Source organism: Staurois parvus, unplaced genomic scaffold (assembly GCF_062004578.1).
Source record: "Staurois parvus isolate SC_StPar_1 unplaced genomic scaffold, SC_StPar_1.0 ptg000739l, whole genome shotgun sequence".
NCBI lineage: Eukaryota > Metazoa > Chordata > Amphibia > Anura > Ranidae > Staurois > Staurois parvus.
In genome coordinates, this window is record NW_028318535.1 from 623,279 (window position 1) to 647,759 (window position 24,481).

At 44.3% G+C, this 24,481-nt stretch overlaps 1 protein-coding gene across 1 annotated transcript in view; it reads left to right on the forward strand.

Annotated features, from left to right (window-relative positions):
• The first annotated feature begins 12,483 nt into the window (after positions 1 to 12,483).
• LOC149445215 (uncharacterized) overlaps positions 12,484 to 24,481 on the forward strand; it is a 64,300-nt gene continuing 52,302 nt past the window's right edge. Inside the window, exon 1 of the mRNA XM_089654084.1 lies at positions 12,484 to 12,664. Coding sequence (XP_089510210.1) covers positions 12,604 to 12,664 — 61 coding nt within the window. The 5' untranslated portion in view covers positions 12,484 to 12,603. The remainder of the gene's footprint in view (positions 12,665 to 24,481) is intronic.

Sequence of the window (24,481 nt, forward strand, 5' to 3'; positions counted from 1 at the left end):
CCGCCCTTTCCATGCACATGACCTTTTATGGCCCCCCAGTCTTAGTCCGTAGGGTTCAATATTGAGTTGGCCCCGCCCTTTCCACGCACATGACCTTTAATGGCCCCCCAGTTTAGTCCGTAGGGTTCAATATTGAGTTGGCCCCGCCCTTTCCACGCACATGACCTTTAATGGCCCCCCAGTCTTAGTCCGTAGGGTTCAATATTGAGTTGGCCCCGCCCTTTCCACACAAATGACCTTTAATGTCATCCCAGTCTTAGTCCGTAGGGTTCAATATTGAGTTGGCCCGCCCTTTCCACACAAATGACCTTTAATGTCATCCCAGTCTTAGTCCGTAGGGTTCAATATTGAGTTGGCCCTGCCCTTTGCAGCTATAACAGCTTCAACTCATCTGGGAAGGCCGTCCACAAGGTTTAGGAGGGTGTCTATGGGAAGGTTGAACCATTCTTCCAGAAGCACATTTGTCAGGTCAGGCACTGATGTCGGGGGAGGAGGCCTGGCTTGCAGTCTCCACTCTAATTCATCCCAAAGGTGTTCTATGGGGTTGAGGTCAGGACGCTGTGCAGGCCAGTCAAGTTCCTCCACCCCAAACTGGCTCCTCCATGTCTTTATGGACCTTGCTTTGTGCAATGGTGCGCAGTCATGTTGGAACAGGAAGGGGCCATCCCCAAACTCTTCCCACAAAGTTGGGAGCATGAAATTGTCCAAAATGTCGCCTTAAGAGTTCCCTTCACTGAAACTAGGGGACCAAGCCCAACCCCTGAAAAACATCCCCACACCATAATCCCCCCTCCACCAAACTTTACACTTGACACAATGCAGTCAGGCAAGTACCGTTCTCCTGGCAACCGCCAAACCCAGACATGTCCATCATATTACCAGACAGAGAAGCGTGATTGCTCACTCCAGAGAACACGTCTCCCCTGCTCTAGAGTCCAGTGGCGGCGCGTCAATTTACGCAGCGCTTTACATATATATATATATATATATGTAAAGCGCTGCGTAAATTGACGGCGCTATATAAGTACCTGAAATAAATAAATGTGCTATAAAAATAATTACCAATATCTTGCAATGAAAAACTACTACTTGCTTACTGAGCCAATTCTGACAAAGATTGGTCTGATCAGCTGCATCACAGGCCGGCCAGGGCCTGTTTAGATCAGACCGAAAATGGAAGTGACAAAATACTTCTTGCTTCTGGTTTCTTAGACCATAGAGATGATCGGGGACGTTCCTGAGTCATCACTATAGTAACCGGTCCCATGTCCCGCTTCAGTCCCGGGCTTCCCAAGGGGAATGGAAGAGCCCAGAAAGGTACGGGTACGTCCTATGGTGCGGTTAAATAACATTCATGTGATAAATCGTTAAAGAGCAAACTAATCCAGGCTAGCAATGCTATCTAAAAATGTCGATTAAGTTATCACTTTCATGGCTAATGTTCTCCTAAACTTTTGTTACCTGTCCATGGGGTGGGATTGTGATAATGGTTAGGGATGAGGGAAGATGGGAGTGAAATTTTGCAGAAATTGGAATGGATAATGGGAAAATGGATAATGGGATTGTGATAAAGGTTAGGGGTGAGGGAGGATGGGAGTGAAATTTTGCAGAAATTGGAATGGATAATGGGAAAATGGATAATGGGATTGTGATAATGGTTAGGGATGAGGGAAGATGGGAGTAAAATTTTGCAGAAATTTTCAGTCAAAATTGGGACATTTTGCCAAAATGTTTAAATTTGGAGAATTGCATTGGAGACAACGGACAAAGGGTTTGAAATGACCCAGAGGGTTATGGAAGTTCTTTTCAGCTATTCTGGACCTCTTATTCTGCCAAACAAATGGTAATCCATATGGCAATCCTAACCTTGGCACTAAAGTGGGCTCTACGATCAATTGATAGATTCATCTTTACCATATAAGTCCACCAGACTACTTTGACCAGTGACAATGCCATTGTCCTAATGGACACTGCCAGACCTGAAAACCCTATTTGCCTGACCTTCTAGAAGAAGGGGCCATGTCCATGTATTTTTTTTTCCTTACATCGCACCCACATCCAATGCTTGTACTGATTCAGTTGTTTAATTCTGGACATGCTGGAAGGGCCTAACTCAGATGGAAAGATCTGCAGACCTTTGAATGATGATGAAGAAGAGGTTAGAAATAAGGTATTTTTACAGCCTGATGCTTGGATATCTGACATTCTTCTCCTGGACATGATAACCCTACGAAATACTGCTTTCAGTGTTACTGGCCATATTGAGGAAGTCTGATCTAGAAGAAATGGAGGTTGAGACAAGATGTCCAGCACTATTTGTATATGCAAGGGTAAATACACAGCAAACCAAACATTCCAGAGCTAAAATAGCATTCCAGTCAAACCTTAACTATATCTAAATCTATTCCCACCTCCATTCTAAGCCTATTCTAACTACCCTGTGAAAAGAAAAGCTGTCTATTCTTACCTATTCTGAGGGTGTTCTGGTCTGGTCATGTGATCAGCTCCCAGTGCTGGCTTCAGGGTAGAGGAGGGACAGCTGACAATGGATGCCCCCATAATAAGCCTATGGGTGAAGTCATTGCAAAGGCTCTGCAACTGTTGTTGGCAAGCTCTCCTCTTCACTGAAGCTGGTCACTTGGGAGATCATGTGACCAGACTGGAGCACCCTCAAAATAGGTAAGTATAGACATCTTTCCTTTACAAGGTAGTTAGAATAGGCTTAGACTAAAGGTGGGAGCAGGTTTAGGTATAGTTAGGATATGGCTGGAATGTTACTTTAATACACAGCAGACCAAGCATTAGGAAATAATAGGAAAAGGCCCAGCTCCGCAACAAACAACAGACATCTGCAATATCAGTTCATGCATTAGCAGTATTGTGGGCACTAACCACAATCTTGACATTGGCATTGACGAAACAGAACTATGGACAACCATACAAGCCAGCAAGGATTCCAACGTGTAATGTCTTCTCTTAGCAGTGAAGGACATAAAGGCATATACCTGTAGGCAACTCTTCATAGAGTATCACAGCAGCTGAGTGCTATGGTCTTCTGCACCAAGTGGTGTCCTACTGCCGAAAGCAGGAAGTCCAATGGATGTACAAACGTGGAGTCATGATGAAGGAGGCACTTGTGCAAACCCTAGAGACCAGTAACCTACAACCCCAGGATCCTGAATATGGGGGAGTCTTCCTTCATTAGGGAGATTTAAAGCCCTGTAGGACCTTCGGCACAGGACAGGATGAACCTTCGTGGCTGGCCAGATGAACCCGGCAAGGTAAAGGTAAAAATAAATATTATTCTTTAACAATGGCTAAGCAGTGAGGTAAAAAAAAGGAGAATGCTGCCTTGGTTGGGGGGTGTCCTATTTTATGGTACAACCAGTCCTGTGATTGGGCAGGGATGGAGCCTATACCCATGTGTGTATGTTGTCATGCTTGTTTCAGAAAAACTGGTATCACAAGGTTTGGTCCTTGTGTGACCAAAAAAAGGTGAAAACCATGTTTTGTGAACAAAAAGGTAATTGTTTATGATACACAGAGTTTTAGCAAAGTAAATGGCATCCAGTTAGGGATTACATCCACTTTACCTTGAAGGTATTCATATCCGAAAGGTGTTTACCAAACGTGAGCCCCTAGATGGCTTAAAATAGTCACTAGTCAAGAACAGGTTTCATAATATGGACCCAAGTCAAATCTACCAATCAGAAAGCAGAGGTCTCCTCTGCCTCATTGGTTCCATAGAGTCTTCAGTTTACATATCAACTTTTTTGACCAGTGTAATTGTTGGGTACAACAGTCACAACAACTTATGTTCACTCAAGGCTAAATGAAGGTTTGACCTGACAGTGAAGGAGATTTATGAGTGCAAGCTTTGCATTTTCTATACTCTACATAGATCGGCTTGGTGGTTCGCTTTTCTGCTGGGTAGTTCTAGGGTTCTAGTGTACTACTTTTGCTTAGAGCTGGACATGACCTTAACATTGGCCTTCTGTCTAGTAGAGATGGGCCGAACACCCCCCCCACCACGGTCGAACATTACGAAGCTAGCGAAAGGTCAACTGTGAACTTTGATCCCCTGAAAAATAACCCCATATCATAATCCCTCCTCCACCAAACTTTACACTTGGCACAGTGGAGTTTTGCAAGGACTGCTCTCCTGGAAGCCCCCAAACCGAGACAGGGGACAATTCACTAAGCGGTCTCTTACTGCATCCGAGTATGCGATAAGATATCGCACAGTAAAAAAAATTGGCATTCACTAAAAAACGCTACGAAAATATCGCTTATAAGTTGTGCGGTATTTTAGTAGTGAAACCCATGCAGTAATGTATCAGCTGTCGGGGTTCCCTGCTGACAGCTGAATTAAAAAAAGGACTGCCAGGTATTTAAAAAAAGGGGAAACAATGGCGTAGCCCCCCCCCTCCCCCTTCTATATCTATAACAAGCCCTTCGGCGCTGGTATGAATTTTGAATCCTCTCACAGAAATTATTTTTAACATGGCATGGGGTCCCTCCCCAAAATCCATACCAGACCCTTATCTGAGTGAGCGCCCCCTCTTCCTGAACCATACCAGGCCACATTCCCTCAACATGGGGGTGTGCTTTGGAGCAGGAGGGGATCCCCCTCAAAACACCTTGTCCCCATGTTGATGGGGACAAGGGCCTGTAGCTCCACAACCGCGGCTGGTGGCTGTGGGGGTCTGTGGGCAGGGGGGGGCTTATTGGAATCTGGAAACCCCCTTTAACAAGGGTGCCCTCAGATCCTGCCCCCCACCCCCTATATGAATGAGTATGGAGTACATGGTACTGCTACTCATTCACAAAAAAAAGTGTAGTGTAAAAAATGACAGTAGACAGTCTTTGACAAGTCCTTTATTAAAACAACAAAAATTTAAAAAAAAGTCCCCTGAAGTAGATGCAACGTCAATCACGGTGCCCGCCGCCACCGCCAACCCAACCCACTCTCGATGCTGGCTCCCGCCATCTGACTGCTCCGCCGGCCTGACAGTTCTTAAATATCAAAGGGGCAGGGTCACCCGGTGACATCACCGAGTGACCCCAACCCTTGTGACATCATCGACTGGGGCATGCTGGTTGTGCTTTGATTGGCTTAAGCATTGCACCTGACCTGTGGTCAGGTGCATTTCTTTGGCCAATCACAATGCACTGTCAGAGCGCAGTGCATTGTGGGGCAACGCGAACAGCCCGCTGAACCCCCTTACCATTCGTGTGTTCGCCAAACGGCCGATGTTCAAATCGAACTTACGTTTGACTCAAACGTCAAGCCCATCACTACTATCTAGCTGTCATTCAACTGAAAGTAAAAAGCAATTATACTTGACCATAGTACTTGCACAGGGACTCTCTCAACAACTCTCTCAAACTCTTCCATAATTTATCCAAAACTTTAAAGTGTTACTAAACCCCGGACCCTGCATTCACTATATCTGGTGTCCATGGACCCTGCATTCACTATATCCGCTCTCCCCAGACCCCGCATTCACTATATCCGGTCTCCCCGGACCCTGCATTCACTATACCTGGTGTCCCAGGACCCTGCATTCACTATATCCGGTCTCCCCGGACCCTGCATTCACTATATCCGCTCTCCCCAGACCCTGCATTCACTATATCCGCTCTCCCCGGACCCTGCATTCACTATATCCGCTCTCCCCGGACCCCACATTCACTATATCTGGTCTCCCCGGACCCTGCATTCACTATATCCGTTCTCCCCAGACCCTGCATTCACTATATCCACTCTCCCCGGACCCTGCATTCACTATATCCGTTCTCCCCAGACCCTGCATTCACTATATCTGGTCTCCCCAGACCCCGCATTCACTATATCCGCTCTCCCCGGACCCTGCATTCACTATATCCGCTCTCCCCGGACCCTGCATTCACTATATCCGCTCTCCCCGGACCCTGCATTCACTATATCCGCTCTCCCCGGACCCTGCATTCACTATATCTGGTCTCCCCGGACCCTGAATTCACTATATCTGGTCTCCCCGGACCCCGCATTCACTATATCCGCTCTCCCTGGACCCTGCATTCACTATATCCGCTCTCCCCGGACCCTGCATTCACTATATCTGCTCTCCCTGGACCCTGCATTCACTATATCCGGCTCTCTGGACCCTGCATTCACTATATCCAGTCTCCCCGAACCCGGCATTCACTATATCCAGCTCTCTGGACCCTGCATTCACTATATCTGGTCTGCCTGGAACCTGCATTCACTATATCTGGTCTCCCCGGACCCTGCATTCACTATATCTGGTCTTCCCGGACCCTGTATTCACTATATCCAGTCTCCCCGAACCCTGTATTCACTATATCTGGTCTCCCCAGACCCTGCATTCACTATACCGCTCTCCCCGGACCCTGCATTCACTATATCTGTTCTTCCCGGACCCTGCGTTCACTATATCTGGTCTCCCTGGACCCTGCATTCACTATATCCGGCTTTCTGGACCCTGCATTCACTATATCTGGTCTCCCCGGACCCTGCATTCACTATATCTGGTCTCCCCGGACCCTGCATTCACTATATCCGGTCTCCCTGGACCCTGTATTCACTATATCTGGTCTCCCTGGACCCTGCATTCACTATATCCGGTCTCCCTGGACCCTGCATTCACTATATCCGGTCTCCCCGGACCCTGCATTCACTATGTCTGCTCTCCCCGGACCCTGCATTCACTATATCTGGTCTCCCCGGACCCTGCATTCACTATATCCGGTCTCCCCGGACCCTGCATTCACTATATCTGGTCTCCCTGGACCCTGCATTCACTATATCCGCTCTCCCAGGACCCCGCATTCACTATATCCACTCTCCCCGGACCCTGCATTCACTATATCTGGCTTCCCACAGTACATAGAACATGGAAGTGAAATTATTTTTGTAAATATAAACTTCTAAATATCAGCAGTATAGAGCAGTCTTGTGACTTCTATCAGTGTCCAGCAGAGCACTGGTTAAAGCTTGTAGGAGGAGTTTTTTTTCTGCTCTAGGAGGATGCAGAACCCCTGACCTCAGTCTGGACAGTGCTGATTGTACTTGTGCTGATCACATGCACTCTCCCAAAAAAAAAAAAACCTCTCTAGCAATACGCACCAAACTGAGTGTGTACAGTGTCTCCAAACCATATGTATTATTACGAGATAAGAGGAGGGCACTGGAAGAAGGGGAGGATCAGAGAAGACAGGATCAAACAGCATTTTTAGACAATGCTGCGATTAACCCCTCAGGTTCCACAGTGGGTATAACAAGCATGCTTTACTGCATCTACAGACTGATTATACTGTTGTGGGCTTAGTAACACTTTAAGGACATGTAGGTGGCACCAAGGAGCAGCGTGCCGCAGGGTATTTATAAGACCCTGCCCCTGGGTTTGGTGAAGTACAGTAGGTAGAGTAGGTAGATAGAGTAGGTAGAGTAGGGAGTTCCCAACAAGTAGAGACAGGCTAGGAATTCTCTATCTAAAAAGGAAGCCTTCCTTCTTTGGGACGGGACCAGCTACGCCGCGCTTCTCCTCTGAAACATAAGCTGTTGGTCAGGGCTGCTGTTAGAAATCATGGGGCCCCCGTACAGCCTACCTGACAGGGCCCCCTTTGACTCCACTCCTGGTCCTGCCCTCAACCACACCCCTGGCTCCTCCCCTGACCCCGCCTTAAAACAAAATGCAGCTTTGTCTTCAAGTGCATGAAGTAGAAGAGGGAGGAGTTACAAATCCAAGTGTAAATGAGGCCTATGGCTACAGGGCTTTTTTTCTCATAGAATAGCTGCAGGAACTCTATCACGTCCCCATTGCACCACGCGCCATTAGTGTGCTACATTCAGCAGGGTTCAGTAGTTTATTATGTACAAAATGCAGAATTCAAGGGTGCGCTATGCAGGGTTCGGGATTGCGCTACGTACAGAGTGCAGGGTTCGGGATTGCGCTACGTACACAGTGCTGGGTTCGGGATTGCGCTACGTACAGAGTACAGGGTTTCGGGATTGTGCTGCGTACAGTTGCTACGTACAGTTTGCAGGGTTCAGGATTGTGCTGCATTCAGTGTGCAGGGTTCAGGATTGTGCTACATACCCTCCCCACCATTAAAGAGACCCCCCCAAAAAATATTACCCCCTCCCTTTCAGTACAGAGCTCTTCTCTCCCCCCTACCCAGTGCAGAGCACCCATTTCCTCCTCTTCCAGACCTTTCCTCTCCTCCCTCTTCAGGATTGTGCTACGAACAGAGTACAGGGTTCAGGATTGTGCTATGCACAGTGTACAGGATTGTGCTATGCACAGTGTACAGGATTGTGCTATGTACAGAGTGCAGGGTTCGGAATTGTGCTATGTACAGAGTGCAGGGTTCGGGATTGTGCTACGTACAGAGTGCAGGGTTCAGGATTGTGCTACGTACAGAGTGCAGGGTTCAGGATTGTGCTACATACAGAGTGCAGGGTTCGGAATTGTGCTATGTACAGAGTGCAGGGTTCGGGATTGTGCTGTGTACAGAGTGCAGGGTTCAGGATTGTGCTGTGTACAGAGTGCAGGGTTCGGGATTGTGCTACGTACAGAGTGCAGGGTTCGGGATTGTGCTACGTACAGAGTGCAGGGTTCAGGATTGTGCTACATACAGAGTGCAGGGTTCGGAATTGTGCTATGTACAGAGTGCAGGATTCGGGATTGTGCTGTGTACAGAGTGCAGGGTTCAGGATTGTGCTGTGTACAGAGTGCAGGGTTCGGGATTGTGCTATGTACAGAGTGCAGGGTTCGGGATTGTGCTACGTACAGAGTGCAGGGTTCGGGATTGTGCTACGTACAGAGTGCAGGGTTCGGGATTGTGCTACGTACAGAGTGCAGGGTTCGGGATTGTGCTACGTACAGAGTGCAGGGTTCGGGATTGTGCTGTGTACAGAGTGCAGGGTTCGGGATTGTGCTGTGTACAGAGTGCAGGGTTCGGGATTGTGCTACGTACAGAGTGCAGGGTTTGGGATTGTACTGTGTACAGAGTGCAGGGTTCGGGATTGTGCTGTGTACAGAGTGCAGGGTTCGGGATTGTGCTGTGTACAGAGTGCAGGGTTCGGGATTGTGCTGTGTACAGAGTGCAGGGTTCGGGATTGTGCTACGTACAGAGTGCAGGGTTCGGGATTGTGCTACGTACGGAGTGCAGGGTTCAGGATCCTACGTGTGCTACGTACAGTTTGCAGGGTTCAGGATTGTGCTGTGTACAGTGTGCAGGGTTTAGGATTGTGCTAAATACAGAGGACAGGGTTCAAGAATGCGCTACGTACAGAGTGCAGGGTTCAGGAGTGGGTTACATTCAGATGCAGGTTTAAAGATTGCGCTATGTACAGAGTGCAGGTGTGCATATCTCACAGGCCAGTTTACAACCCGTACAGAGTGCAGGGTTCAGGATTGTACTACATATAGAGTGCAGGATTCAGGATTATGTTACCTACAGTGTGCAGGGTTCAGGATTGTGTTACATACAGAGGACAGGGTTCAAGAGTACGCTATGTACAGTGTGCAGGGTTCAGGATTGTGCTGAATACTGTGTACAGGGTGCAAGAGTGCGCTACGTACAGAGTGCAGGGTTCAGGAGTGCAGTACATTCAGATGCAGGTTTTAGGATTGTGCTATGTACAGAGTGCAGGTGTGCATATCTCACAGGCCAGTTTACAACCCCCCCCCACCAGTACAGACTCCCCCCCCCCCCCGAAAAAAAAAAAAATACTACCCCTTCCTCTTCAGTACAGAGTTCATTTCCCAGTACACAGCACTCCTCTCCCCCCTGAAAAGATACAAGCAGGCTGCTCAGCCACTGGGCCAGCCTAATATAAGCCAGCTTTATTAAACGACAGAAAGTCGCTAACATGCAAACTCCAGACACGGCCGTCGATTACAATGTAAGGTCAGGATACTGGCTCAGACTTCTAGAGACGCTGCAGGTGTGAGGCTAGAGCTGTGTGCATACCCCGACCCCCCCCCACTATTGTATATGCAGGGTGAGCAGGAAGGGTTTTCGGTGTGTTGCCGACTCGCCAGGATTATTAGTGACAGTGGTGAACAGCAATGCAAGGAGCATTGTGGAACTTAAAGCTGCCGGCTGGCCGCCCCCCCCCCCCCATCAATGTGGAGGGCCCAGGCCCCCTACAGGAGGCCAGGAGGTACCCCCTTATCGGCGGCCCTGCTGTTGGTGCTCCTCTGCATTTGAACTGAACTGTGAGCGTTTTCCCTAGCGGCACTCTCCTGCCTATGGTGTTGGTAGTTTGCCATTCTCTACAATAGGAGTTCCACCTGCTGCACCTCCCCATAAGTACACTGAAGGAAATGCGTATTTGATCCCCTGCTGTTTCTGAATGTTTTCCCACTCACAAAGAAATGATCAGTCTAAAAATCAAATGGTAGGTGTATTGTATTCAGCAGAAATGCATGTCTAACAAATGATGACTGATTTGCATGTTCATGAGCGAAATAAGTATTTGATCCCCTATCATTCAGCAGGATTTCTGGCTACCAGGTGTCTTTCATACAGGTAACAAGCTGAGATTAGAAGCAGTCTCTTAAAGGGAGTGATGCTAATCTCATTGTGTTACCTGTATAAAAGACACCTGTCCACAGGAGCAATCAAACAATCAGATTCCAAACTCTCCACCATGGCAAAGACCAAAGAGCTGTCCAAGGATGTCAGGGACAAGATTGTAGACCTACACAAGGCTGGACTGGGCTACCAAACTATGGCCAAGCAGCTTGGTGAGAAGGTGACAACAGTTGGTGCAATCATTCACATGGAAGAAACACAAAACAAGTGTCAGTCTCCAAGTGTCAGTCTGGTGCACCATGCAAGATCTCACCTCGTGGAGTGTCAATGATCATGAGAACAGTGAGGAATCATCCCAGAACTACACGTGAGGATCTTGTCAATGATCTCCAGGCAGCTGGGACCACAGTCACCAAGAAAACAATTGGTAACACACTACGCCGACAAGGACTGAAATCCTGCAGTGCCCGCAAGGTCCCTCTGCTCAAGAAAGCACATGTCCAGGCCTGTCTGAAGTTTGCCACTGAACATCTGAATGATGCAGAGGAGGACTGGTTGAAAGTGTTGTGGTCAGATGAGACCAAAATCGAGCTCTTTGGCATCAACTCAAGTCTCCGTGTTTGGAGAAGGAGGAATGCTGCCTATGACCCCAAGAACACCATCCCAACTGTCAAACATGGTGGTGGAAACATTCTGCTTTGGGGGTGTTTTTCTGCTAAGGGGACAGGACAACTGCACCGCATCAAAGGGACGATGGACGGGGCAATGTACCGTCAAATATTGGGTGAGAACCTTCTTCCCTCAGCCAGGGCATTGAAAATGGGTCGTGGATGGGTGTTCCAGCATGACAATGACCCAAAACACACGGCCAAGGCAACAAAGGAGTGGCTCAAGAAGAAGCACATTAAGGTCCAGGAGTGGCCTAGCCGGTCTCCAGACCTTAATCCGATTAAAAATCTGTGGAGGGAGCTGAAAGTTCGAGTTGCCAAATGTCAGTCACCAAACCTTAATCACTTGGAGAGGATCTGCCAAGAGGAGTGGGACAAAATCCCTCCTGAGATGTGTGCAAACCTGGGGGCCAACTCCAGGAAACGTCTGACCTCTGTGATTGCCAACAAGGGATTTGCCACCAAGTACTAAGTCATGTTTTGTGAAGGGGATCAAACACTTATTTCCCTCATGAACATGCAAATCAGTCATCATTTGTTAGACATGCATTACTGCTGAATTTTTTGTTGCTATTCTGTCTCTCAGTGTTACAATACACCGAACATTCGATTTTTAGACCGATCATTTCTTTGTGAGCGGGCAAACATTGAAAATCAGCAGGGGATCAAATCCGCATTTCCTTCATTGTATGGCCAAAGCTTGCTTGGATCTATTTCTGCTATGGCCGACAGCGGGCTTTGGCTCACAGGAGTGCAGAATGAAGTGCACTCCTGTGAGCCAAAGCCCGCTGTCGGCTGATGTCACTCAACCGGTCCAGACTTTAGAGACATCCTCACTTTAAAGTCAGGATCCACCCAGATGCCCGGACCGGCACCTGGCTCAGCCTCTCATCATGCCACTAAGAGCCTGAGCCAGGCCCTCCACAGACCGGCGCTCCAAGGGCAGAGCCAGAGACCGTCAGTCACCATCTCTTAGCAGATTGAAGATCAAGAACTGAGCAATCAACGATGTTCAGTCGTTCAGTTCTCAGTCTTAGAGGCGGCGGGGGACAGATGCAGCATCGGAGAGTATGACTGTTTCTTCCTTCTTCTAAAAGTTTTGACTCGAGTTATCCTTCAACTGTTACTTTCCTTTCAAAATATTTGAGGGGGCGGGAGGCAAACGCTGGGACCTGCCCTGACTAGACAGCTTGCTATATAACAAGCCATCACATTTACAAACTGCTAAAACAAGTTTTCCTTGTTGGGAGATTAATGATAACAATTTGGAACGAGGGGGGGATGTGAAAATTGGGATTGCTACACAGAAGCTTGGAGCTGCAGTTTACGAATAGCAGAAGACAAAATATTACTCGTGCATTGAAAGTTCTACAATAATTCCAACATGGTGTATGAAGAAGGAGAGATGATTGAGTTTTTGACCATTTCCATGACAAGGATTACAGGTAAGTACATCTGAACGTTGCAAAACGTATCCAGCCATGGTTAGATGCAAGAACGCACAGGTTCCGAAAATGTAGCACGCCCTTAGAGCTTCAACAATTATGTTTTAATGCTTAATGACATGTCATCATTGGTGAACGTAATTAATGAGAACATATAGTCCGAAGGGCATTTAGAACTGATGGGCTGCTTCCTTCAATCATGGCTACTTAATAGAGTACGCTCTGTTGCCAGATGTTTATGGACACCTTGACCATCACACCAGTGGAGCTTGCTGGACATCCCATTCCACATCCGATGCCTAAAATCAAGCACACAGCCATGCCATCTTCTTTGACATATCGGCATACAAAGACATTTTAGACCATTGTGTGCTTCCAGATGTGGGGCAACGGTTTTGGGAATGCTCTAACGCTCTTCTAGCATGACTGTGCCCCCAAGCTCAAAGCCCACTCCGCTAAGACATGGTTTGACCACTTTGGTGTTGAGGAACTTGAGTGAACTTTCCAAAACCATAAACCCAACCATTTGGAACACCTTTGGGATGTTTTGGAAAGTCAGTTGCAAGCCAGGTTTTCTCCTCCAACATCAATATCTGGTGATCTAATAAATGTTCTTTTGGCTGATGGGACAAAAAAAATCCCACAAACACCCTCCAAAATCTTGAGGGAACCTTCCTCAAAGAGTGGAGGCTGTTATAAAGGCAAAGGAGGGGGCAGCTCCATACTGGTTTTAGTATGGGATGGGAATTGGGTATCCTGCAAGTTCATAGAGGTGGGATGGTCAGGTGTCCACTAAGCTTTGGTCATACAGTCTAAAATTGCGAATACGGGTCCTAAATTTTAGAGAGATAAGCTGATATTTGAGAGATACAGCTGAGCAGATTTAAGATATCCGTCTTTCAAACACACAATGCTAAAATCCTATTGGTTCCTGGAGACAACACCTTCAAATTTCTTTGGTCCATTTTTAATAGCTCAAATGTTGAGCATTGAATAGTATGCATGAGTACTAGAGATTTGCAAAATTAAGACTTTTCATTTCCCTGAATTATTGGCAACATTTTTTCGATTTGGAAAATGCTTTGGAGGCAATTGGAAAGGCGGAATTAGGAAGTTTTTGGTGTTTTAAGGGAGTTTTTAAATGACCCCTGAGGGTTACAAAAGCTACTTCCAACTCTTTTAGACCTCTTCTATCTCCAAAAAAACACCCCTCAAACAGAAAACAGCAAAAAAAAAATTCTAAAGTGACAGTATGCAAACAGCATTCACACACACAAAAAAAAAATGTAAAAAAAAATCAAATACAAACTAAACTGACCTCAATAACCCCAGTAAAAAAAAACATAATCTAAATTAATTAATCAATTTAATTAAATGGTGAGCACTTCCGCCTAGCAGTACTCGGGTCGTTGGTTTGAATCCCAGCCACGGCACCACCTGCCTTGAGTTTGCATGTTCTCCCTGTGCCTGCGTGAGTTTCCTCCGGGCACTCCAGTTTCCTCCTACACTCCAAAGACATGCTGGTAGGTCAATTGGATCCTGTCTAAATTGGCCCTAGTATGTGTATGTATGAATGTGAGTTAGGGACCTTAGATTGTACACCCCTTGAGGGTTAGGAAATGATGTGAATGTACAATATATATATATATGTAAAGCTCTGCGTAAATTTACGGCGCTATATAAGTAACTGAAATAAATAAATAATTCATAATGAAAAAAATACTATTTCTTTTCCAAGCAAATTTCACTTCTGAATTTTTGAGTTTCAGTCAGTAATGTAGCAAAATTACCCCAAATATGACTAATCTTGGGAAGATTTTCCTTGCTGCTTTTTATTGGAATCAAAATTTATGCACTTGAAAGAAATGCCACAAATCCCAAAACTCACTGTATGTACAAATTACAAGATGCTATTTAATAAAATTAGTATAAAAGAATAATAATAACAATAATAATAGTTATTATTACTAATAGTATTATTATTCAACAACAATATAATAATAATGATAATAAAAATAATAATAATTATTATTAATAACATTATTATTATTATTGTTGTGATGAATAATATTGTTATTATTATTTTATAAACATATAATGTAATAATAACATTATAAATAATCATTATTATTGCTAATATTACAAATATTATTATTATTTCATAATAATATAATCAAATAATAATAATAATTAATGTTATTTTTGTTGTTATTATTACTACTACTAATCTTACTATTGTATAATATCATATAATAATCCTAGATTGTAAGCTCCAAGGATCAGGACCCTCCTTTCCCTCTTGTATTGAACTGTATTGTTGCTGTATTGTCTCCCGTTATATTGTAAAGCGCTGAGCAAACTGTTGGCGCCATAAATCCTGTATAATAATAATAATATATAAATCCTGTATAATAATAATAATATATAAATCCTGTATAATAATAATATATAAATCCTGTATAATAATAATAATATATAAATCCTGTATAATAATAATATATAAATCCTGTATAATAATAATAATATATAAATCCTGTATAATAATAATAATAATATATAAATCCTGTATAATAATAATAATAATAATATATAAATCCTGTATAATAATAATAATATATAAATCCTGTATAATAATAATATATAAATCCTGTATAATAATAATAATATATAAATCCTGTATAATAATAATATATAAATCCTGTATAATAATAATAATAATATATAAATCCTGTATAATAATAATAATATATAAATCCTGTATAATAATAATATATAAATCCTGTATAATAATAATAATATATAAATCCTGTATAATAATAATATATAAATCCTGTATAATAATAATAATATATAAATCCTGTATAATAATAATAATAATATATAAATCCTGTATAATAATAATAATAATAATAATATATAAATCCTGTATAATAATAATATATAAATCCTGTATAATAATAATATATAAATCCTGTATAATAATAATAATATATAAATCCTGTATAATAATAATAATAATAATATATAAATCCTGTATAATAATAATAATATATAAATCCTGTATAATAATAGTAATAACTATTATTATTATTATTTGATAATAATGTAATAAAATAATAATAATATTTTAATGATATAAAAAGGATACATATTTTATCATGTGTTATCTGGTTTTTAGTAAATTAAACTGCCCAGATTTTTACAATTCTTAAACAGAAATTTAACAAAATTTAACAAAATCTGACTCCCTTTTCAATAAAAGCCTAACAAATTTAGGATATATTGTTCTCTAAAAAACATGGAGAACCTGATTGGTTGCAGTAGACAACACCTCCACTGTTCTTTGTTCCATTTTTGCTAAATTAAACCCCAAGTTCCTTTTAGAATTCCAAGTATGTTTCATTCTCTGTGTACTGTACCAGAAGCAGAAATCAGAGGCTTTGGCTTGGAGAAGATGAGATTTACTAACCTTCATAGGAGCAACAATCCCAAGAGTTGGAATTATTCCATTTTTCATTACAGACATAGCTCCATACGTTTCTATAGAACAGGGCAAAAGTATTGCATTTTCTACAGGTATATCCAAACTAGAAGTTCGCATCAAAAGTTGAAGATGATACGGTGATGATGAAAGGTTACCAAAAAATCACAGCCCGTGTTTACCTTTGGAGAAGTGAAGGGAATAGAAAAAAAACAAAACATCTAAGACGGATGTTCTTCTCCTGGTCTATTTAGTCTCGAAAAATCAGGTTTGACTTGATTGAAGATGCTGGTAGAGAATACAAAGAGGCAGGAGGTGAAAGTTTATGAAGGGCAGGTAAGGGCATGCATACTTCACTGTTCAGATCAGAACCAACGGCCAAGGTGAAGAAGGTGCAGAAGGTTTTTCGGCCTTGTACTGTAGATTTAAAATGCATAGAGTAGAAAGAACTCTTTTATTTATTTATTTATTTTTATTACGAAACTTCTGCTGGAGATGGGGAGCTTTAATTATTGGCTAAATAGTTATAGATCACATTTCAACAATTTAAAAATTAACCATTTTGTATTATATTACTGGCTTAAATGATAACATTTTAACAAAAAACATGCAAGGCTCCACAATGGTCACTATTTGATTTATGAAGCAAGAAAAACATTTCACTGCATTAACCATTGGAAGAGCGGGCCTTTTCTGACATTTCTCTCCTACATGTAAAAATCTGCATTTTTTGCCAGAAAATTACTTAGATACTTAGAACATTATATATATATATATATATATATATATATATATATATATATATATATGTAATGCAGCAGGCGAGTCCATTTTGGTGAAATGTCATTGCAGCAACTCAGAATGGTCCTCAGTAGTTTGTATGGCCCCCACGTGCTTGTATGTATGCCTGACAACGTCGGGGGAGGCTGCTAATGAGACCACGGATTGTGTCCTGGGGGATTTCCTCCCAGATCTGGACCAGGGCATCACTGAGCTCCTGGACAGTCTGAGGTGCAACCTGATGGCGTCAGATGGACCAACACATGACATCCCAGAGGTGTTCTATTGGATTTAGGTCAGGTGAGTGTGGGGGCCATTCAATGGTATCAATTCCTTCATCCTTTCAGGAACTGCCTGCATACTCTACCCACATGAGGGCGGGCATTGTCATGCACCAGGAGGAACCCAGGACCCAGTGCACCAGGAGGAACCCAGGACCCACTGCACCAGGAGGAACCCAGGACTCACTGCACCAGAAGGAACACAGGACCCCCTGCACCAGCGTAGATATGACAATGGGTCCAAGGATTTTATCCCGATACCTAATGGCAGTCAGGGTGCCATTGTCTAGCCTGTAGAGGTCTGTGTGTCCCTCCATGGATATGCCTCCCCAGACCATCACTGACCCACCACCAAAATGGTCATGCTGAACCATGTTACAGGCAGCAGAACGTTCTCCACGGCTTCTCCAGACCCTTTCATGTCTGTCACATGTGCTCAGGGTGAACCTGCTCTCATCTGTGAAAAGCACAGGGTGCCAGTGGTGGATCTGCCAATTCTGGTGTTCAATGGTAAATGCCAATCGAGCTCTATGGTGCCGGACAGTGAGCACAGGGCCCATTAGAGGATGTCGGGCCCTCAGGCCACCCTCATGAAGTCTGTTTCTGATTGTTTGGTCAGAGACATTCACACCAGTGGCCTGCTGGAGGTCATTTTGTAGGGCTCTGGCAGGGCTCATCCTGTTTCTCCTTGCACAAAGGAGCAGATACCGGTCCTGCTGATGGGTTAAGGACCTTCTATGGCCCTGTCCAGTTCTCCTAGAGGAACTGCCTGTCTCCTGGAATCTCCTCCATGCTCTTGAGACTGTGCTGGGAGACAGAGCAAACCTTCTGGCAATGGCACGTATTGATGTGCCATCCTGGAGGAGTTGGACTGCCTGTGCAACCTCTGAAGGGTCCAGGTATGGCCTCATGCTACCAGTAGTGACACTGACCCTAGCCAAATGCAAAACTAGTGAAAGACAGTCAGAAAAGAGGAGTAGGGAAAAATGTCAGTAACCTGTAACATAATTCCTGTTTTGGGGGTTGTCTCATTGTTGCCCATCTAGAGCACCTGTTATTGATTTGATTAACACCAAAGGAGCTGAAACTGATTAACAACCCCCTCTGCTACTTACCTGACCAGATCAATATCCCAGGAGTTGCATTGACTTGATGCTATACTCTGATTAAAAAATGTTCCTTTAATTTTTTTGAGCAATGTATATACAGTTAGGTCCATATATATTTGGACACAGGCACAACTTTAGTTTTTTTCAGGTATTTACCAAAACATTTTCAAGCTATAGTTCTATAATGGATATGGGCTTTTTCAAGGGACCAAAAGTAATTGGACAATTGAATATAATCATAAATAAAATGTTCTTTTTTTAATATTTTGTTGAGAATCCTTTACTGGCAATGATGGCCTGAAGTCTGGAACCCATGGACATTACCAAAGACTGGGTTCCCTCCTTTCTGATGCTGTGCCTGAAGTCTGGAACCCATGGACATGGCCGAAGACTGGGTTCCCTCCTTTCTGATGCTGTGCCTGAAGTCTGGAACCCATGGACATGGCCGAAGACTGGGTTCCCTCCTTTCTGATGCTTTGCCTGAAGTCTGGAACCCATGGACATGACCGAAGACTGGGTTCCCTCCTTTCTGATGCTTTGCCTGAAGTCTGGAACCCATGGACATGACCGAAGACTGGGTTCCCTCCTTTCTGATGCTTTGCCTGAAGTCTGGTACTCATGGACACGACCAAAGACTGGGTTCCCACCTTTCTGATGATTTGCCTGAAGTCTGAAAACCATGGACACGACCAAAGACTGGGTTCTCTCCTTTCTGATGCTTTGCCTGAAGTCTGGAAACCATGGACAGGACCAAAGACTGGGTTGCCTCCTTTCTGATGCTTTGCCTGAAGTCTGGAAACCATGGACACGACCAAAGACTGGGTTCCCTCCTTTCTGATGCTTTGCCTGAAGTCTCGAACCCATGGACACGACCAAAGACTGGGTTCCCTCCTTTCTGATGCTTTGCCTGAAGTCTGGAACCCATGGACACGACCAAAGACTGGGTTCCCTCCTTTCTGATGCTTTGCCTGAAGTCTGGAACCCACGGACACGACCAAAGACTGGGTTCCCTCCTTTCTGATGCTTTGCCTGAAGTCTGGAACCCACGAACACGACCAAATACTGGGTTCCCTCCTTTCTGATGCTTTGCTTGAAGTCTGGAACCCACGGACATGACCAAAGACTGGGTTTCCTCCTTTCTGATGCTTTGCCTGAAGTCTGGAACCCATGGACATGACCAAAGACTGGGTTTCCTCCTTTCTGATACTTTGCCTGAAGTCTGGAACCCATGGACATGACCATAGACTGGGTTTCCTCCTTCCTGATGCTTTGCCAGGCTCTAACTGCAGCCGTCTTCAGTTGTTCTTTGTTTGTGGGTCTTTCTGCCTTTAGTTTTGCCTTCAGCAAGTGAAATGCATTCTCACTTTGGTTGAGATCAGGTGATTGACTCGGCCATTGCAGAATATTCCACTTCTTTTCCTTCAAAAGCTCCATTTGGCCTAAATTTATGATGAAATTTGATTTTTTAAATTTGTTTATTGGACACGTTTTAGAGCAAAAAGTCAAAAATACTGTTTTTTTTTTTTCAAAATTGTCAGTCTTTTTTTGTTTTTAGCGCAAAAAATAAAAAACGCAGAGGTGATCAAATACAACTGAAAGAAAGCTCTCTTTGTGGGAAAAAAGGAGGTAAATTTAATTTATGTACAGCTTTGCATGACCGCACAATTGACTGATAAAGCAACGCCACACCGTATCACAAAAAATGGCGTGGCCAGGAAGGGGGGCAAATCCTCTGGAGGGCGAGGGGTTACATTTCCTGAGACTCCTGTGCAGTAGTTAAAAAGAATAACAGCAGAAAAAAAAGACAAAAGTAGTCCCTCCAGTCGGCCTTTTTTCTTTTCCTAACAATGTTTGTCTGAGGATAGACTTACGTTCTTCCTGATCATTTTTAGATTCACTGGCTGTTAATTAACTTCTGACCTCTACCGCTACCTCTATGGGTAAAATAATACTTTTTCTTCAACTTCCCTCCTGCCGGTTTGAGGTCGTGTCCCTCTGCTCTTGATTTCAGCTTCGCTTTGAAATTACAACCAGCCTGAACCTTATTCAAACATTATTTGAACCCTTTTTCTCCACCATCCCAAAATAAAGAGAAAGGAGAAATCCAAAAATAATGGCCTTTAAAGTTACCTTGGCGGGAATACTCAACGCAAACTCAATAAAACATACAAAATGTTACGACATCATTAAAAGAAAGGTAACATCGAACACCAAAATACATTAACTGCCATATCATGTTCGGCTGATATTGTAATTTCCAAAACAACTGGCGCAATGGATCGATGCATTTCGCAGGGTTACGGCTTCCTCGGGGTCCACGCCACAACACGTATTAACAGCTTCCCGACTGGCTCATGCAGACATGCTGTGGGCCGGTGGCTCTCCTGCGCCAGATCATGTACATGTATGTGATCTGGCAATTCTGGGTAGGGGGCGTACGCACGCACACCCACCGCCCTGACTGTGCTGTCATTTGCTACAGCAAAAGCCAATCAGTGGGTCCCAGCCAATGATTCAGGGCTTAAAATTTCAAGTCCTGAGCTACTAGCCAGAGTTACTCGCCACCAGTTGCCCAACCCAACCCCTACCCTGCTACACCCCTAATTCCGCCCCTAAACACGCCCTCGTAAATTATTTCATGAAATGACACTGTTAAATGTTACCCACATTACATCAGGGTCCCCAGAGTCCCGCCCACATTACATCAGGGTCCCCAGAGTCCCCCCCACATTACATCAGGGTCCCCGGAGTCCCCCCACATTACATCAGGATCCCCAGAGTCCCCCCACATTACATCAGGGCCCCCAAAGTCCCCCCACATTAAATCAGGATCCCCAGAGTCCCCCCACATTACATCAAGGTCCCCAGAGTCCCCCCACATTACATCAGGGCCTCCAATGTCCCCCTAAACACTCCAGCATACTTAGACCATGCACCGCATACAAGCATATCCTACCTACTATCCAACCCAGCAGTAACTCAAGTGCCCCATACTCTACCACCCATAATAACCACATCATCCTGAACCTGACCAAACCACCCATACATGTATGTTTACATACAGACACATGTACATACACACACACAAACAGAGACACCTGTACACACACAGACATGTACATACACACACGTACGCAGAGAGACACATGTACACACACACCCATACAGACACATGTATACACACACAGACACATGTACAGATACATATACATGTACATACACAGATACATGTACACACACACACACACACATGTATGTACACACACACAAACACACACACACACACACATGTACATGCACACACACATGTACACGCACACAGACCCCCCATGTGCGCACACACATACATGTACATACACGCAGACACATGTATACACACACATACATGTACATACACGCAGACACATGTACATATACACACATGTACATACACACAGACACATGTACATGCATACACAGACACACACAAACACACACACAGATACATGTACATACACACACACGCTCAAATACACACACACACAAATACACACACACACACATACAAATACACACACACATGTACACATACACACACACGCACACACAGCCCTATAAAAAGTTGCGATACTTCGTTACCTTCACTCACAGATCCGGGTACTGCACTCTAGGGGGAGGCAGAGAGCACAGCACACACTCCTCCCTTTGCTTTCACTTTGCTCAACTATTGAGCAGTCTGACGGCTCCCAGTGCCAATGACAGATCTGGCCCTGAGTTCTGAGTCTCCTCAGCAAGACGGCCCTGGGGACACACTCGCCCCCACCATAATTTCCACTCGCCAATGCGAGCAGGTGAGTGGAAATTTCAAGGCCTGTGTTAACCCATTCCCAGCCATTAGGCTCATTAGGACAGTGACAGTGTATATTAGCACTGGTCATTGTACTGTATCATTGGTGTTAGTGGGAGGAATAGTGCCCCATCATTGGTATCAGTAGGAGGAATAGTGTCCCATCATTGGTATCAGTGGGAGGAATAGTACCCTATCATTGGTGTCAGTGGAAGGAATAGTGCCCTGTTGTGCTCAGTGGGAGGAATAGTGTCCCATTATTGGTATCAGTGGGAGGAATAGTGCCCCATTATTGGTGTCAGTGGGAGGAATAGTGTCCCATCATTGGTATCAGTAGGAGGAATAGTGTCCCATCATTGGTGTTAGTGCCGCATTGTTGGTGTCAGTGTGAGGAATAATGCCCTACTGTTGGTGTCAATGGGAGGAATAGTGCCCCATCATTGGTATCAGTGGGAGGAATAGTGCCCCATTATTGGTGTCAGTGGGAGGAATAGTGTCCCATCATTGGTATCAGTAGGAGGAATAGTGTCCCATCATTGGTGTTAGTGGGAGGAACAGTGCTTCATCATTGGTGTCAGTGGGAGGAATAGTACCCCATCATTGGTGTCAGTGGGAGGAACAGTGCTTCATCATTGGTGTCAGTAGGAGGAAAAGTGCCCCATTATTGGTGTCAGTGGGAGGAATAGTGTCCCATCATTGGTATCAGTGGGAAGAATAGTGCCCCATCATTGGTGTCAGTGGGAGGAATAGTGTCCCATCATTGGTGTCAGTGAGAGGAATAGTGCCCCATCATTGGTGGCAGTGGGAGGAATAGTGCCCCATCATTGGTGTCAGTGGGAGAAATAGTGCCCCATCATTGGTATCAGTGGGAGGAATAGTGCCCCATCATTGGTGTCAGTGGGAGGAATAGTGCCCCATCATTGGTATCAGTGGGAGGAATAGTGCTCCATCATTGGTGTCACTGGGAGGAATAGTGCTCCATCATTGGTGTCAGTGGGAGGAATAGTGCCCCATCATTGGTATCAGTGGGAGGGATAGTGCCCCATCATTGGTGTCAGTGGGAGGAATAGTGCCCCATCATTGGTATCAGTGAGAGCAATAGTGCCCCATCATTGGTATCAGTGAGAGGAATAGTGCCCCATCATTGGTGTCAGTGGGAGGAATAGTGCCCCATCATTGGTATCAGTGGGAGGGATAGTGCCCCATCATTGGTGTCAGTGAGAGGAATAGTGCCCCATCATTGGTATCAGTGAGAGGAATAGTGCCCCATCATTGGTATCAGTGAGAGGAATAGTGCCTCATCATTGGTATCAGTAGGAGGAATAGTGCCCCATCATTGGTGTCAGTGAGAGGAATAGTGCCCCATCATTGGTATCAGTGAGAGGAATAGTGCCCCATCATTGGTGTCAGTGAGAGGAATAGTGCCCCATCATTGGTATCAGTGGGAGGAATAGTGCCCCATCATTGGTGTCAGTGGGAGGAATAGTGCCCCATCATTGGTGTCAGTGGGAGGAATAGTGTCCCATCATTGGTATCAGTGGAGGAATAGTGCCCCATCATTTGGTATCAGTGGGAAGAATAGTGCCCCAAGGGCAGCATAAAGCAGGGGGCTGCAGTTTGGAGACCAATGAAATACACACAAAAAAGATATAAAAAACACAAATATACAAACGTTTAGATCTACTTTTAATATGTTTTGGGTGAAAACGTTTGTATATTTGTGTTTTTTTTATCTTTTTTGGGTGTATTTCATTGGTCTCCAAACTGCGGCCCCCTGCTTTATACTGTTATACTGTTCACCTAGAATTTACATATTTTTAATGGAAATCATTTGGAATCACATGTGAATACTGGGTGTATAAATCTTGTATGAAAACATTTATAGACACCTAAATGAAATAAACATATCTACCCAAAATACACCCCCTCCAAAAACAAACAAAAAACAAAACAAAACAACATCTACTTTAATAAGGAAATCAGTTCTAATAAACAATTGAATCACACAATGTGTGAATGATTCATCAAGTTTGTCACAAATCAGCAATATCAAACGCTAATTTCCCATTCATTTCACTGGACGCATGCTGGTAATGAATGGAGGATGAAGCATTCGTCTGTCTACAGCTCTGAGGGTAGAAACAATTGCATACAATTACAAAAACAAATATAGATCCAAATCAGCATTCACTTGTTTTCATTACAAACACATTTTTCAAGAACCTTCCATTGTTCGCAGATTGTATGACAGTCGACATTTAAATCCATCGACCATGTGAACAATGTCACACCAAGAAGGGGACCCTGACTTAAAACTTAAAGCTGAACTCCAGGCAAAAC